General features: G+C 36.8%; 2 protein-coding genes across 3 annotated transcripts in view; one reads left to right on the top strand and one right to left on the bottom strand.

Annotated features, from left to right (window-relative positions):
- Positions 1-1,382: 1,382 nt before the first annotated feature.
- Positions 1,383-13,048, bottom strand: LOC110454480 (ras-related protein Rab-31-like). Of its 2 annotated transcripts, XM_021503985.1 has the most exons (7): positions 12,829-13,048; positions 11,255-11,351; positions 9,738-9,807; positions 7,724-7,817; positions 5,714-5,743; positions 4,219-4,344; positions 1,383-3,438 (listed from the first exon to the last, which is right to left on the bottom strand). In XM_021503985.1, the coding sequence occupies exons 1-7, from the start codon at positions 12,869-12,871 to the stop codon at positions 3,245-3,247; spliced, it is 654 nt and encodes a 217-aa protein (XP_021359660.1). In that variant the 5' UTR covers positions 12,872-13,048; the 3' UTR covers positions 1,383-3,244. The 2 variants fall into 2 exon arrangements, with proteins under 2 accessions (XP_021359660.1, XP_021359661.1); XM_021503986.1 differs by lacking the exons at positions 9,738-9,807; positions 11,255-11,351; positions 12,829-13,048 and adding an exon at positions 9,243-9,542.
- Positions 13,049-13,294: 246 nt separating this feature from the next.
- LOC110454481 (histidine triad nucleotide-binding protein 1-like) overlaps positions 13,295-16,629 on the top strand; it is an 8,474-nt gene continuing 5,139 nt past the window's right edge. The window contains exon 1 of the mRNA XM_021503987.1: positions 13,295-13,435. Coding sequence (XP_021359662.1) covers positions 13,328-13,435 — 108 coding nt within the window. The 5' untranslated portion in view covers positions 13,295-13,327. The remainder of the gene's footprint in view (positions 13,436-16,629) is intronic.

Here is a 16,629-nt window from a genome sequence, read left to right as displayed (position 1 = left end):
CACCTTAAACAAATTCGCATTATTTTGTGAAAACGAGGTCGTATAACATTCACAGAGCCTTTAAAACAAGTCCTCCTTAATGCATAGAGTATTCCAAACAGTTCTCCTATAATAAAGTAGGTAAATCAAGTTCTCATAAAGCATCTCCAACGATTTCTTATAAAATTTCTATGAATGGGTTTCTGTATCTTTAACAAAAGTCAGATGAAATTGGAAAACATTTGAGAGTATTTTATCACATTATCCACCAATGAATTACAATACATCTAATGAACACATGGCCGTGCATTTGTGACGTCATTGTCCTATCCCCTGTGATGTCACAATGACGTCATTGTACTATCCCCTGTGATGTCACAATGACGTCATTGTACTATCCCTTGTGATGTCACAATGGTTGATGTTAGATATTTAACATGACAATAATTTAGCAGCTGATTATAGGATAAATGTCACTCAGGACACAACCTAATTAAAGCAACATTGAAAAATCCCCATCAAGCACACAACAAATATCCACTGTATAAAAATGATATATGTGTACCAAAATTTCAACATTAACAAAGGTGGAATGAATGGCAGTTTGGTTTTTTTTGCTCATCTAAAAATCCCCGATTCTTGCATTACCACAAAAACGATATTGCATACCCAAAACTGTTGTTTTGAATTTTTGTATATGCCAAAACTGAAAAGTGATATTGGGAATGCAAAATTTTAAGTACCGGTATGCAAAAATATTTATATTTTTCGTATACGCAAAAGTATTTAATGGTTATTCATTTGCAGCGCCATAGACAAATGTAGCCAAGATGTAATAATATAATTCATTTTTTTCGCACCTAGACAGTTATATAACCTTACATCCTTAGTGATAATTATAATTTCTACAATTTCATGCATAAAAGTATTTTGAAACTTCTGGTTTCGTGTCAATCCATTTTAGTAAAATATTATATACACTGATTATATTTAATACGCAACTGTCAGTGATGACATCCACATATATAATCATTTTATAACACGAGACAGATATTTCTAAAAATATTCTTCAGGTTGGAAAGTATGGATTATGAAAAGTTCTTTTTACACAACCATTTTTTTTTTTTTTTGTAACGTTACGATGACTTGTACGATATGTACACTGTCACCTTCATCAGACAACTGACCAATGAAGTGTATGCACACAAAGGCGTAAATTGTGTACGAGTTGTCCATAAAATCGATGTCGATTTCGGCTACGCTGTAAGCGTATGTACAATACTTGTTATATATGTACCAAAATGACTGGATTAAGCTACGCTTTGTAGCTACACCACGTACACATTTTACACCTTTGTGTGCATACGCTTCACTGGTCATTGGTCTGATGAAGGTGACAGTGTACATATCGTACTAGTCATCGAAACGTCATAAAAAAAATGAAAATGTATTGGTTGTTTAAAAAGAACTTTTCATAATGTGAGACAGATATTTGATAACAGAACCAGTGTCTCCCCAGATTTTCTTTTACCTAGTGTACCTATTGTTATCTGGGTATCAGGTTTTACTGCTACACAATGAATTAAAGCTTCGAGAATATAGGTAGCTGCGATAACCACAGCTCTTAGTTCGACCATTTTGTACATTGTCATTGAAAATAGACAATCGCCTCAAAGTTTCTATATATTTTGCGATGTCCTATGGTCCCTTAATCTGTATCATGCAAACCTGTCGATAAAAACATAACAAAGGAAAGAACAAAAAAGGCTAAATTTTCAGATGGTTTATATCGATAGTCTCTGTCAAGTTTATAAAAAAAGGTGTTTCATTGATACTGTATTTGCCATTTTAAGTTTCCTACATCCTATAGGTGCTGCCTGCCTTAATCTCTTCTTGAAATCATTTAAAAGTCCTCATCCACAGTGTCAAAATTTCCTAACTTAATGCAAGGGCTATGAAAACCATCACAAACATTTTAGAAATGCAGTTTTTAACAAATCGTTTAACATCCCCCGTTTTCTATTTTTTACACTCTTTGGGCGCTAAATATTGTAAGAACAGTATATATGAGTATGAATATCTCATAGATTTAATTTAAAGGAGTTTAATATCAACATAATACATTTAACAGTGCACTGCCTCTAATGTTTATGTATGGCACTGTACATACAATAAATATTACATTGAGCAACTTAAATAAACCTCTTATTTTACAACTTGATGCAAGCTTTATATAAACAAGATGTCAGGAGGAAAAAAGCACTAAAGCCATATATAATCTAAACAGAGGCCACCATGACGAGTCAACCATTACACAAGTGTAACCATGTTTAGTCAACCAAGACACAAGGGTCACCATGTACAGTCAACCATGAAACGAGGTCACCATGTCTAGTCAACCATGACACAAGGGTCACTGTGTACAGTCAACCATGAAACGAGGTCACCATGTAAGTCAACCATGACACAAGGGTCACTATGTACAGTCAACCATGACACAAGGGTCACTGTGTACAGTCAACCATGAAACGAGGTCACCATGTAAGTCAACCATGACACAAGGGTCACTATGTACAGTCAACCATGACACAAGGGTCACTGTGTTCAGTCACCCATGAAAACTGGAGTCACCATGTACAATCTAACATTAACTTAGAAAATCTGTGTGACAAGCCGTGACCTCAGGTGACCTGACCTCATGTGACCTGACCTCATGTGACCTTCAATGACCTGAAATACCTGTTTGATAGTCAATGACCTCAGATGACCTTGTGACCTTCAATGACATCATATAACCTGTGTGACAACCAAATGACATTGACTTATTTGGATCATTTAGAATGGCAACCGTATGAAGTAAAATTCCTATTTGAATTCTCTATTAATTTTTATGTACAATTTTTTTATTATATAAATCTGGTATACAGTTACCTTCCCTGAACGATGGTGACCCCTCTGATCTCAATTCCCAGCCCAGATGTTCAATATTGATTAACTTTGCTTAATCTAACTGTATCCTAAAAATGTTTATTATAAACCACTGCTTTGTGAATTTTTACCTAGGAGTTTGAATGTATACACCACCATACCAGCTTATGAGTTATCAGACAACTTATTTACCAGTGACCGACAGGTCCTTATAAGGTAAGGAGTCGGAATCAAGGTTTGCTGTCTGTCAATATAAATGGAAATGTATTTCATGGAATTCTTACAATGCCACTTTAGTCCAACACAATGAATAATTAACGTCCTATCACAGTCGTTATCAGCAGGAACACTGGGAGCTGTCACTAGGGGGCGTGGCCTGGGAGGCGAGGCGGAATGTATCACCCGTGTCCGTGGGAGCCGGCGCTGGGGACGAATGGTCAGCTGTGTCCACTGTATGGAGTCCAGAATTAGGTGACGTCTCGTAAAGTTTGATCAGCTGCTGGGCTACCTGTAGGAATGCCTCGTCTATACCTGTAACATGTTAAGATGTAAACTTTATTTATTTTGCAACAATTACGAAACAAGTTATATAACTTATGTTTATCACTCTTGTTGGTCCGGATGTAAGTGCGCAGGGGGTCTTACTGTGGGAAAATCCACGTGGACAGGCAGGTGACCCCATACCTTTTCACGTCCAATCGGGGGAACAATACCCAACTGCCTTGGTGACAGGCGAGTGCGTTATCCACTACGCCACCCGACATCAATGTGAGGTAATGTCAACCTTATGTTAACAGACAGCATATACAAACAAAGAGATTTGGTCAAAACTATGGAGGGGCTAGAAGGATGGCAAACTCTGTGATGGCCACACGTGTGACCAGTAGAACACGAGTAACACTATATGCCTCTTCATGAAAATGACAAAAATGAAGCTTCGTTCTCTTAGGTTTTAATATATGACTTTCAATAGCATTCAAACTAACTACATATGTCTTGTAGAACAGATGTAGTAAGTGTTATGGTATTTCAACAACTTTCACCAATGTTTAACAGAGAGACCTTGCACCTTTGATCATCTTGAAGCTTTCATCCATATTGGCAATGGTAGCATGCTCAGTTATATTGCATTTATTACAAAATGAGAGATATTTAAAATTATGTTACAATATAAGTATGTATGTGACTTCTAGGCATTGTTTGCAAGTGTATGGATTTGCGTGTAAAACCTGATGGTTTGATGGAAGTTTTGATGGTTCAAAACAGCTGTTGTTTGATGGCTGATGTTTTGTTGTGCATATATATACATACCTGTGTTTTTGAGGGCAGATGTTTCGTGGTTGAGGGCGCCGATGGTTGAGGCGTATTCCTCTGCATCAATGGACGTGACCTCACGGCAATCTGACATATCACACTTGTTACCAACCAGACACATTACTGGAGAGAGCAAACAGAATGGAACAGCATTAATGTCATCACACATTACTGGGGAGAGCAAACAGAGAATGGAACAGCATTAACGTCATCACACATTACTGGGGCGGGAAAACAGAGAATGGAACGGCGTTAATGTCATCATATATTACTAAATGAGCTAAATGAGTAAAAACAAGGAACAGCATTAATTTGTCACATTTTGGGGAATAGATGTAGAGAATGAAAGAACAAGTCTATTGTATAACCATACATTACAGGGGAGTAGGAATAGATGACGGACCATTGTTACTATACCACACTCATCACAGGGGAGTAGGAATAGATGATGGAACAGTGTTATCATACCATACATTACAGGTGAGTAGGAATAGATGATGAAACAGTGTTATCATACCATACATTACAGGGGAGTAGGAATATATGATGGAACAGTGTTACTATACCATACATTACAGGTGAGTAGGAATAGATGATGAAACAGTGTTATCAAACCATACATTACAGGGGAGTAGGTATATATGATGGAACAGTGTTACTATCCCATACATTACAGGTGAGTAGGAATAGATGATGTAACAGTGTTACTATACCACACTCATTACAGGTGAATAGGAATATATGATGGAACAGTGTTACTATACCATCCATTACAGGTGAGTAGGAATAGAAGATGGAACAGTGTTACTATACCATTCATTACAGGTGAGTAGGAATAGATGCTGGACCAGTGTTACTATACCACCCTCATTACAGGTGAGTAGGAATAGATGATGGAACAGTGTTACTATGCCATACATATTATCGTGGAGTAGAATGGCACAGTCGTGATATCAACAACACATTACTTCATAGTGAAAGTAAATGATGGGTGTGCCCATATAGATACAGTAAAACCCCACTTCCTCGAACTCGGTTTACTCGAGTACCCCTCATTCGGCGAACAGTTTGTTTGGTCCCGACCGAGTTCGTACATATTCTTTGTAAAGTAACCCCGGATTAGTTGAACAGTTATTCCTCGAATACCACGTACTCTTTGAACAAAAAATTGTCCCTGACTATTCATGGTCATAGTATTAATCCTACCTGTTCGTCGACCAGGTATGACATGTCACGCCTGACAGATATTTTACCTGTGTGTTACACCTGCGCTGTGACAATACCTCGGGCTAAGACTACAGTTTACCAGTATCTTGATAATAGCATAAGTACCGTTTTACATATATTTAATTATCATCAAATCAAAATTTTACATATATATACTAGACAATCTAGGACTAACCTCGGACTACTTGAATACCATGTATTTCTCAAACTATTGATCTGGGTCCCACGAGTTTGAGTAAATGGGGGTTTACTGTACATTACTTACCTATAGGCGTGTCAACATTTTTCTTCAGTTCTGTCAAAAGAAAAGTTAGGGATAGGTAAACCAACCAATCTATCTCATTTTGCATCATTTTTTGAAAGGGAAACAAGATGCCCAATGGGCCTGTACATTGCTCATCTTATCTGTCTTACATCCTCGACCTTTAAAGTGGGTCAATGCCTAGTGATATACCTGTATGCTAAATATCATGTGGATAGTGATGTACCTGTATGCTAAATATCATGTGGATAGTGATGTACCTGTATGCTAAATATCATGTGGATAGTGATGTACCTGTATGCTAAATATCATGTGGATAGTGATGTACCTGTATGCTAAATATCATGTGGATAGTGATGTACCTGTATGCTAAATATCATGTGGATAGTGATGTACCTGTATGCTAAATATCATGTGGATAGTGATGTACCTGTATGCTAAATATCATGTGGATAGTGATGTACCTGTATGCTAAATATCATATGGATATTTGCTAGGAGATCGTATTATTTATAACTCCTGAATCTTTGTTGGATCATTTCAAATAAAATTGTTCATGTGATCTTGAAATAGGGTCGTGGTTATTGCTTTTAACAAACCAACTGATTATTCAGAAGCTGAGGGGAAAATTCCTCATCACCAGGAACAAAAATGTACTATATCTCTAAATCCCTTACTTTCACTGTTTTATTATATTGTCATGAAACACAAACATTTAAAAAAAAAAGTATTATTCCAATTCATAAGTTATAAAACCCTATCAACACTGTCTCTGAGTTGGATACCAGCAAGGAGGAGACAGGTCAGCCCCACACACCTATCACCTGATAGGGGTGGTCATTTCTGTGAGGAAGTGACGGAATCTGCCATGGGAAGGAGTCAGATTGGGTGTCTTTAGTTTCCAGGACTAACTCCCTGGACAGCAAACTCAGGCAAAAGCAGGGATATAGTTAATTTAAAGATTTTTTTTATATAGAATAAATGATTAACAATAACAAGGCCTTAACTACCTACCCACAGCTGACCTTAGCCTTATCCTAACAGTACTTTGTCCCAACTCTGACAACCTAACAATATGACCTTAGCCTTATCCTAACAGTACTTTGTCCCAACTCTGACAACCTAACAATATTTAAGTGTCACCATGACGATGATACATAACAGTGTATATGGTTACTACCATGACAACATTATACTGCTGACCTAAACCTTGTCCTGATACTTTTATCCCAACTCTGACAACCTAACAATATCTAAGTGTTACCATGGTGATGAAACATAACAGTGTCTGTGGAATGGTATAGCAGGATGTTTCCGCGATTTCGCGGGCTATTAACATGGTCGCGGGTCATTAACATGGTCGGGAAAACATGATCCACAGAATATAGTATGACCAGTGCAAAATTGAGCCATGATAATAAACTGCATGACCGTAATGTCATGAAACAGCAAGCATTTGGTTGTGACGATACCTATCTATCAAGAGTAATACAAGATGTTTGAAAAAGGATTATATAATACATCTATTAGGTTTGTTGATGCTTTTTCAAAATCAATACCCTCACTTGTTTTTGCTCATCAATATACTGTAATAAAACCAATTCATTTGACTATTTGACACATGACAAGTGTCCCATCACTGTGCTAAATAACGAAAGGGAAAACTAATAGAAAACCTAGCGGATTCCTGAACATATTTGCCAGTGGCAACTGGTAACTTGTACAGGCAAGGAAGATATATACGGGGTTTTCAGAAAAACTGACATTAAATCACAGGTATGTATACGCATATGATACATGGAGCGGTCCCCCCTAGACGGCAAATTAGTTCAATGTGGCTGTCAACATTGGAGACAGTATCCACAAAAATTTAGTTCCTTCACATAAAGTTAAGTTCCTTCACATGTCTCGATTGCGAAATTATAATACATGTACATGTTAACCAAAATTTCTTATTTTGATCAAAATTGTGAAAATAACCCGATATACGGTAACTATGACAACACTACCTACCGCCGACCCAGTCCTTGATATCATAGAAGCTGTCCGCTGAAGTGAGGTCGTAGATCAACATGGCAGCGTTTGCCTTTCTGTAATACATGGGAGCCTGTAACAAATAAAATCAGTTCAACATTAACTCATTCACCCCTAAAATTTCATAAAGAACAATTCCAACCTTTGCATTGGAAGAGTTCAAATGTGTCTTCGGTATTGAATGAGTTAACAAACACCTGTGAGTGTGTCAATCAGTTAACAGCTAAAACAGCTTGTCTGTATGTTTGTCAACAAAAGCTCTATCTAATGTAGACAAAAGATTCCTCCTGTCCTTGTGTTATCAAATCAACCTCATCAATAACCTGAATCCCTCCTGTCCCTGTGTCATCAACCTTATCAATAACCTGAATCCCTCCTGTCCCTGTATCATCAACCTTATCAATAACCTGAATCCCTCCTGTCCCTGTGTCATCAACCTTATCAATAACCTGAATCTCTCCTGTCCCTGTGTCATCAACCTTATCAATAACCTGAATCTCTCCTGTCCCTGTGACATCAACCTTATCAATAACCTGAATCCCTCCTGTCCCTGTGTCATCAACCTTATCAATGACCTGAATCTCTCCTGTCCCTTTAACAGCTCTGTATCAGAAATCTGCCTAATCATAGACCAGAGTCGTTCATATTCTTTTGTCTGACAAATGACAAATCTACTTACGTTACCATATACCTCTACATCTCTGAACCACTGTCGTCACAAACCTGCTCAATCATTAAATATAACCTGAATGTTTTCTCTCCTTCCATGGTGCTGCTCGATTTGACCACCAGTGAGTAAGATCAAATATTGCGGCGGCAGTCCACCTTCCGTAAGCCAGATCGCCCACCTTGCTGTGACCGGCGCAGATGGCAGCAAACATAGTACATGAATGATAAGATTCTCGTAGTGTGAGATAAAACTGATCTGTGAGATTTGTGGTGAAAGTAGTTTTAATTGATGTCTTCAAAGATCACATCAGATTTATCAGGTCTCTACATAAACATAAGTATCTTTTGAGATACAGAAAAAAGTCAATTATAATTGTTAAATTTGATACGGAATTATGCTGTCAAAAGGTTGACCGTTTTAAAACTGTCTTTTAGTCATAACACGTAAGACCTTTTGCCCTGATCAATCGCTAAACATGGGACGAAATGACTTAAATCACAGTCTGCTACCGCATTGTGTAATTCTTAAACAAATTCAGCGTAACTTCTACTTATTAGGCTATCAGAGCACAAAGGACACTTTGAATGTATTTCTGGAATTCAAATTCCTCCTCACTGTCCCCATTCAGTATCAAATCTGTAGCAATCGCAGTAGCTCCCGAAGTGGCAGCCAGATTTGATATCAGCCGGCCGTGGTGCGCTCAATTCAATTGTTGGACGGTAACGTGACGGCGCAACCCGGCTCACGAATTTCAGAGACGAATCGAGCAGTGTCATAGTCACAAATCTACTTGTCATTGACCTTAACTTCTGTCACCGACCTACTTACCATAGACCTGAATCTCTCCTGTCCCTGTGTCACTGAACTACTTACCATAGACCTGAATCTCTCCTGTCCCTGTGTCACTGACCTACTTACCATAGACCTAAATCTTTCCTGTCCCTGTGTCACTCACCTACTTACCATAGACCTGAATCTCTCCTGTCCCTGTGTCACTGACCTACTTACCACAGACCTGAATCTCTCCTGTCCCTGTATCACTGACCTACTTACCATAGACCTGAATCTCTCCTGTCCCTGGGTCACTGACCTACTTACCATAGACCTGAATCTCTCCTGTCGCTGTGTCACTGACCTACTTACCATAGACCTAAATCTTTCCTGTCCCTGTGTCCCTGACCTACTTACCACAGACCTGAATCTCTCCTGTCCCTGTGTCACTGACCTACTTACCATAGACCTGAATCTCTCCTGTCCTTCTGTCACTGACCTACTTACCATAGACCTGAATCTCTCCTGTCCCTGTGTCACTGACCTACTTACCATAGACCTGAATCTCTCCTGTCCTGCTGTATCCCAAACCTGGAGTTTTATTCTGTAGTTGTTTAGTGTCCTGTAAGTAAATGTCAGATAAGTAGGGGTATCATAATATACAATGATATCCTGGAATAAACCCATCCTCCCCCTATACGAGTCGTAGACTATTTTGTTGCCCCCCTCATACCCCAATACCCCCATACACAGGGGTTCATTGTAGGATAAATAGCTCTTGAGCCAATGTTGGATTATCTTTATGATACTTCATGCTATGGTAGAAGTTAAAAAATATTGAAAGTCCAATCTTAAGCTTCTCGTGATCATGATTTGAAATGATCAGGAAACAATTACTGATATATTTCAAAATCTTTAAATACAGAAAACAAATCTTATCTGACGCCAGATTACAAAGTGTCTATTCTGACAAACATCTATGTACATATTGGTGATGGGTGGATGGATGAACAAATTGATTGGTCTGCCCTTCATGATTCCTATTATTGATCACAAATTCCATAATTGATTTGATTAGTTCATTATTGAAATCAAAACGTCAATTGTATACAATGTAAAGTATGCATTGAAAATCGTTCATTCTTATAATTAAATTTTTACTATATCGTTGACAACAGCTGCATAAAAGCTGTTTGAAATTCATTATAAAAGAACAAAGCCTACTATATAGATGTTTAACTCTGTCTATTGATGTAACAGTCGTGTTCTCACTTTATTGGGGTATTTAGTCGACAGTCGTATAAAATCATGAACAGATTATGCAATGGATCATCAATCGGTTTACTACTAACGACTACAAAATTATTATTGATTATGATTTCAAACCGATTGTCCATCACTAATGTATACTATATACAAACAGAAACTGGCTATGTATACTATATACAAACAGAAACTGTCTCTATATACTATATACAAGCAGAAACTGGCTATGTATACTATATACAAACAGAAACTGTCTATATGTATATGCTATATACAAACAGAAACTGTCTATGTATACTATATACAAACAGAAACTGTCTATATATACTATATAAAAAGAGAAACTGGCTATGTATACTATATACAAACAGAAACTGTCTATATGTATATACTATATACAAACAGAAACTGTCTATATATACTATATACAAAGAGAAACTGGCTAAGTATACTATATGTATGGTATACTAATGGTTTGGATTAGACAGGAAGCTAGTACAGCATAGCCAATTTCTGTTTGTATAAACAGAAACTCGCTATGCTGTACTGGCTTCCTGTCTAATCCAAACCATTAGTTTGATCGAAGAAGGCGTTGAATTAGACAGGCACCACTTGTAATCTCTTCTTTAGAATCGACCACATCAATAAGATTTTATGCATATCCAGAGACACAACATTCTATGGACTATAAACAATGGTAAAAGCTATTTACATTTTATAGGTAAAGAAGGAGGCCCCTATGGTTGGACTGACGGTCTTACTGAACATTCTATGGACTATAAACAATGGTAAAAGCTACTTACATTTTATAGGTAAAGAAGGAGGCCCCTATGGTTGGACTGACGGCCTTACTGAACATTCCTCCGACATAGCGAATCACCACGCTGGTCTTACCCACACCTGTATAAAAAAGTTCAAATAGTACATTACTACACAATTTCCCTCTGCATGACATTCTGGACCAACAGTAAATTCTTCTTAAAACTGATAAGATCAGCATTGGGCAGGACAGGAATTTTTCCACAACTAAAGGTCACTCAGATACTGTTTAAAATTTGGAAATGTTTTTTTTTTTTTTAATAATACATTGCATAGTTGAGTTCAGTGTAAAGGATAAAAAATGATCCTGTATTTGTAATAAACTTGTGTCTTCCTTAAACTTGGCAGACAAAAGCTCCCAGGTTATATATCGGGTAGATTTTCCACATTTCGGTAGACCATACAGAGTTGTAACTTTAGTTGAACTTTTTTCGGATTATACTAACCGTTTTTAAATATAGAAAGTACATGATTAGTACCCTATATATAACTCAACAATCACTAAACCTTAATGCTTATTATTCAACAAGTGTTATTCATCAACTGGATCATAGGTAAGCTACTTGTTAAAAGGAGGTAGGATTGTAGCGAACTGGACTTGGTCAATTGCCAGAAACAAGGTAGCACAATTGGCAGAGTGTCTGTCTAGAGTTCAGGGCCCGTATTCATGAAACCGTTCTCATGCTCAAGCATGGAATTTGTGCTCAAGCCCAATTTATTGTTCCGTTGAGAAATTAATAATAAAATCTTATCTTGTCAATGATTGGAAAAATTTGAAGAGACTGAAAGCCAAATACTGTTTTCAATGTTTACATTTGACTTTTTGATTGTTCGACATGATTTAAGTGAGTTACAAGAAAGTTGGTCTGAGCACAAAATCCATGCTTTAGCATGAGAACAGTTTCATGAATACAGGCCCTGGTGGTACCAGGTTGGAACCCCATGTCTGACCGTGCATTTTTCCACTCCTATTACACTTAAGGATGGGTCATGCATGCCAAGAATTATAAAGATGAAACAAAGTAATAAATTCAAAGTATTTGATATAAATGACTCTGCATTCAGTCAAAATATCATTTTCTTTGCATAATATCTTTTCTATACAGAATTTTCCTCCTTCCATCAGTAGGATATCAGCAGAAATAAGTTTAGTCCATATATTTTTTTCTTTCCAAAAACAAACATTTTGTCATAAATAGATACCACCAACTTTTCTTTTCTATTACAAGCTGTTATTTCCAGCCCGTGGTTCTATAAATAGAATGCAAAAAACCGTCAGGGTCACGCAGGCCTTTACAGGTGTACCCTAAAAGGGACACTTTGGGACACACTCAGAAACTTGCACAAAACCTATTTCCCAGTCAACAGCTCAATCACTGTTATATATAGTATTATAGAAAGGAAATTCATCCCAAATCTCAACCGACCAAATAGTGGTATGTTTATTCTCCATTATAACTTATTATACTATATGACAGGGAAAAGGAAAATCTATCACACACATATATATGCAAATAGAGTAAAGATTATTCATGTAATGTGGATTTCCTCAATTTACCCTGCGATCCGAGAACGACGACTTTGGCCTCTATCGATTTCATCGTCACCACTGACGGCTTCTCTTAAGATAAAATTAAATACGATCTACAAACAACAGTCAATCGATCGACAGCAGATCCTGGAAACAGTGGAGATTGTATCAATGTTTCCTGTCTGAAAGGTCGGGAACAGAAAGTACGACCACCATCTTGTACGTCACGTGATTATTTGTTGACAAACTGAAATAATACGAAACTAAAACATGAGTCATGCATTATTTATCATCTTTATTGTTAACATTTTAATAACTATTTCAGATATTTAAAATATTTAACGAAATTTGAAATTGTTATTTATATGCAATTACACTTAAGCTAATGTTTAAATCATACATGAATCTACAGCATGTTGCGCATCTATCCTAATAGGTTAACGCCTTTTCATTTACAAAGTGCGCAATTGGTGATAACATTCGAATACCTCAGGTTACGGCCTTGAACCTTACCTTGACCCTGAACATGAGCGAGGTGGAGAAAGCACAGACCGCCAAGCCGGGCGGGGATACCGTGTTCGGGAAGATTCTCCGAGGAGAAATTCCTTGCTCATTCATTCATGAGGATGATCAGGTACTCACTGTTTTACTACATATATGCAAGCATTGCCAACTGCAACGGTTAATAGCCACGCCGCGTTAGGTTAGACATTTTTTCGGAGTTACGTCCCTTTACTCTTTGCTGGCAATATATTATTGTACGTTTATATGAATTAATTGTAGGTCAGTATTATTTATATAACTGTTACTTCTGTTGTAAACAATGTTTTGCAAGCGAAAATGTATCAACTCAAATATATCACCAGTAAGGAATCGGAAGATGAAATATAACCTACTTTCACTTTCCCCAATATTTCAACAGTTGTAACCACGGAATTTTATCTAAGTCCGTGCTGTAACTAAATAGCCCGAGTTTACTTAGACAATTTGACAGATAGATGTCAGATGTGGGCACCATACATATATCTGTCAAAATGTCTAAGTCTGGTGTGAGGAACCTCCGGCTACTGTACTGAACAGGTCCAGTATATTCTGCCGATTGAGCTATATATCTCTATAAAGACCTATACAGCCTATAAGTTAAAGCTGTATTGAGCTATATTTTCTCAGATTTCAATATTCATTAAATTAAAGCAGAGTCGCATAAAACAATGAGGTTAATGGTAATGTTGACTACAAAAAGCATACATTTAGATGCTATTTTCATTTTTGATAAATGTAAAATTTCCGAGTTTTTTACATCATTATTTTTTAAAAAGAATACTTATATTTAATGTCTTTTGTTATCAACCTAATGATAATATCTTCTTTTTAAATCGACTTTATTTCGTTTTCCTTAAAAAAGAAAATCACATGAAGATACAGTCGAACTTTGTTATCTCAAACCCTTTTAACTTGAAGACCCTGTTTATCTCGAAGTATTTCTCCGGTCCCGGCCAAACCTGTTCTTTATCTTAGTAAATATAACTCTGACAATTTGAACCCTGAAATGTCGAAAAACTTGGATACTTCGAAGTAAGATATTAGTTTCGATAGCTTAAATCCAACATCAAAACATCGTCTACTGCAAAATGTTCGTTTTTTACTTTGTCACTTATTAATTCTTTGATACAAATAAAACTCAAAAGTACGACATCGCACCATTCCGTGTTAATGAACATCTTTCGTGAGTAGACAATTAAGAAATTGGTAAAAAGAATTTACGATAAAGCTTCAGACTGTAAAGTGTGCGGACTGTCAAAACCATGTTGTTCATAATAAAATCAAACTTCATCAATCATCAATGTTGATCAACAGTATTCTTTACCCAAACAGACGACAATGCAGACCGGAACATTGGTCACAAAGCGTGGTCATGCATAAAAGAGTTTGAGTTGATCGAGAGAATTAAGAACAATACGATAATTGCTGTTGATTAGATTGGGTTGAGGTGTCAGGTGTCACATTTGGCTTTAATGAATCAATGGTTTACATGTACGAGATAATCGTTTTGTGTGTGTTTTCATTTACAGAATCAACTACGTGTATGCTCCATTACAGTGATTTGTTTTAGACTTGCGCACTTTCATTTCCTTTCCACATTGTATAGTATGAGGTAGGAGACAGCGGTATTGTTCAATTTTTAAATGTAACACTTCAGAAGTAAAACTTAACGAACTTGCGAATACAAATGTAGACCTGGAAAGACTTTGTCAAGATATAGACTAGCCAAAAACATCAATTTAATAACTAGACCCATATTTAATAACGAATTTACGATGAACGAAAGTACGTTTTTCGGAAATTGTAATTGTTCTATTGTTTACGTATATTATTCATCGATTGATTACAAGCTTTGATAAAATCAAAAACTGCTAGTGCTATGTCCAAACAGCAAATTTCATACCAAATTTATTGATCCGCATAACTTAAATACTCGGATACCTCTGAAGTTTTTAGCTCACCTGGCCCGAACCTGACCTGTTAAAATTAAATTGACCCCTCTATGTTCCAATATTTTTTTAGTTTTACATTAAATGGCCCCTATTAACTTTGATATTGACTAAAAATTGCTGAATATGGCCCACTGCTCCGAAATTCCAGGATTTTCCCTGTGTTAGACAATGGTCAGGTTGGTCATAGATCCTCATTAGACGGATCTCTGGCAATCCTTTATTTGGGTAACAGTTACTACCGGTATGTACGGTCAATTTTATTTCTGAAATGGAGTTATTTTAAACTTTAGGGAAAAAGGGAATTATTGTTTCAACATAACGTTTTCAATAATATAAGGTACATTTGTACAATTAAACGAAGTAATTTTCATGTATACTTTTTTGAAAAAATGACAAATTGCTTTATAAATGTGTTGTGTACAGAATTCAGGAGTTTTGCCAGGTGTTTATAGGGTCCAGTACAGGGACCAATTCCTAATTGGAAAATGACCCTACATTGGTGCTCATGTTTATCAATCTTGAGTTAGTACATTCTAAAATTGTATAAATACACAAAGTTTATCGAATGTCTTTAACAATTTGAAAATAAAAAAATAAATGGAGTTAGTTAAACATCATAACAAGCTACAGTATCATGAGTTTGAAACCATTTCTTCCACAAGGTTATTATATAACTGATAAACTATGTGCTTCCCTTGGTAAATACATTGTGCCTGTTTCTGAGGGGGGAAACAGTTGACGTCAATTGTGAAGTCACAATGGATGATGATGTTGCAAAGCATTTTCAATTTAAGTCATAATTAGAACAGGGGCCAATGAAATAACGTCCAGGATGTTACCCACTAGTGGCTAACCAAAAATGATTAACAACTCATAGCAGGTTTTTTCAATGAGTCGGGAGTGAAGAAACTTGGTTGTGGGAGAAACAGTTATTACTCAAAATAATGTAGTAGAGATTCTGACCCGACAAGTACAGTATAATAGATGCTTATACAGGTGTTGTTAATACACAGACTCGCTACACAAGTGTCCCCCCTTCCTTGTTTATATTAGAGTTATCTCCCTTAACTTTTTTAGGTCACCTGAGACAAAGTCTCAAGTGACCTATTGCGATCGCCTTTTGTCCGTCGTCGTCCGTCGTGCGTCCGTAAACAATTTATATTTTCGACTTCTTCTCCAAAACCCCTGAACCAATTTCAATGAAATTTTGCAGGGACCTTCCATGGACAAAGGTCAACAAAAATAGTTGCCGGTTTAGTCCTAAGCCCCCAGGGGCCTGAGGGGCGGGGCCAAAAAGGGTCAAATTGACTAAAATTTCAAAAATCTTCTTCTC

This window comes from Mizuhopecten yessoensis, unplaced genomic scaffold (genome assembly GCF_002113885.1).
Source record: "Mizuhopecten yessoensis strain PY_sf001 unplaced genomic scaffold, ASM211388v2 scaffold7901, whole genome shotgun sequence".
NCBI classification, from domain to species: Eukaryota; Metazoa; Mollusca; class Bivalvia; order Pectinida; family Pectinidae; genus Mizuhopecten; species Mizuhopecten yessoensis.
The sequence above is the reverse complement of the archived record's forward strand: the minus strand, read 5'-3'. Positions and strand labels throughout refer to the sequence as shown.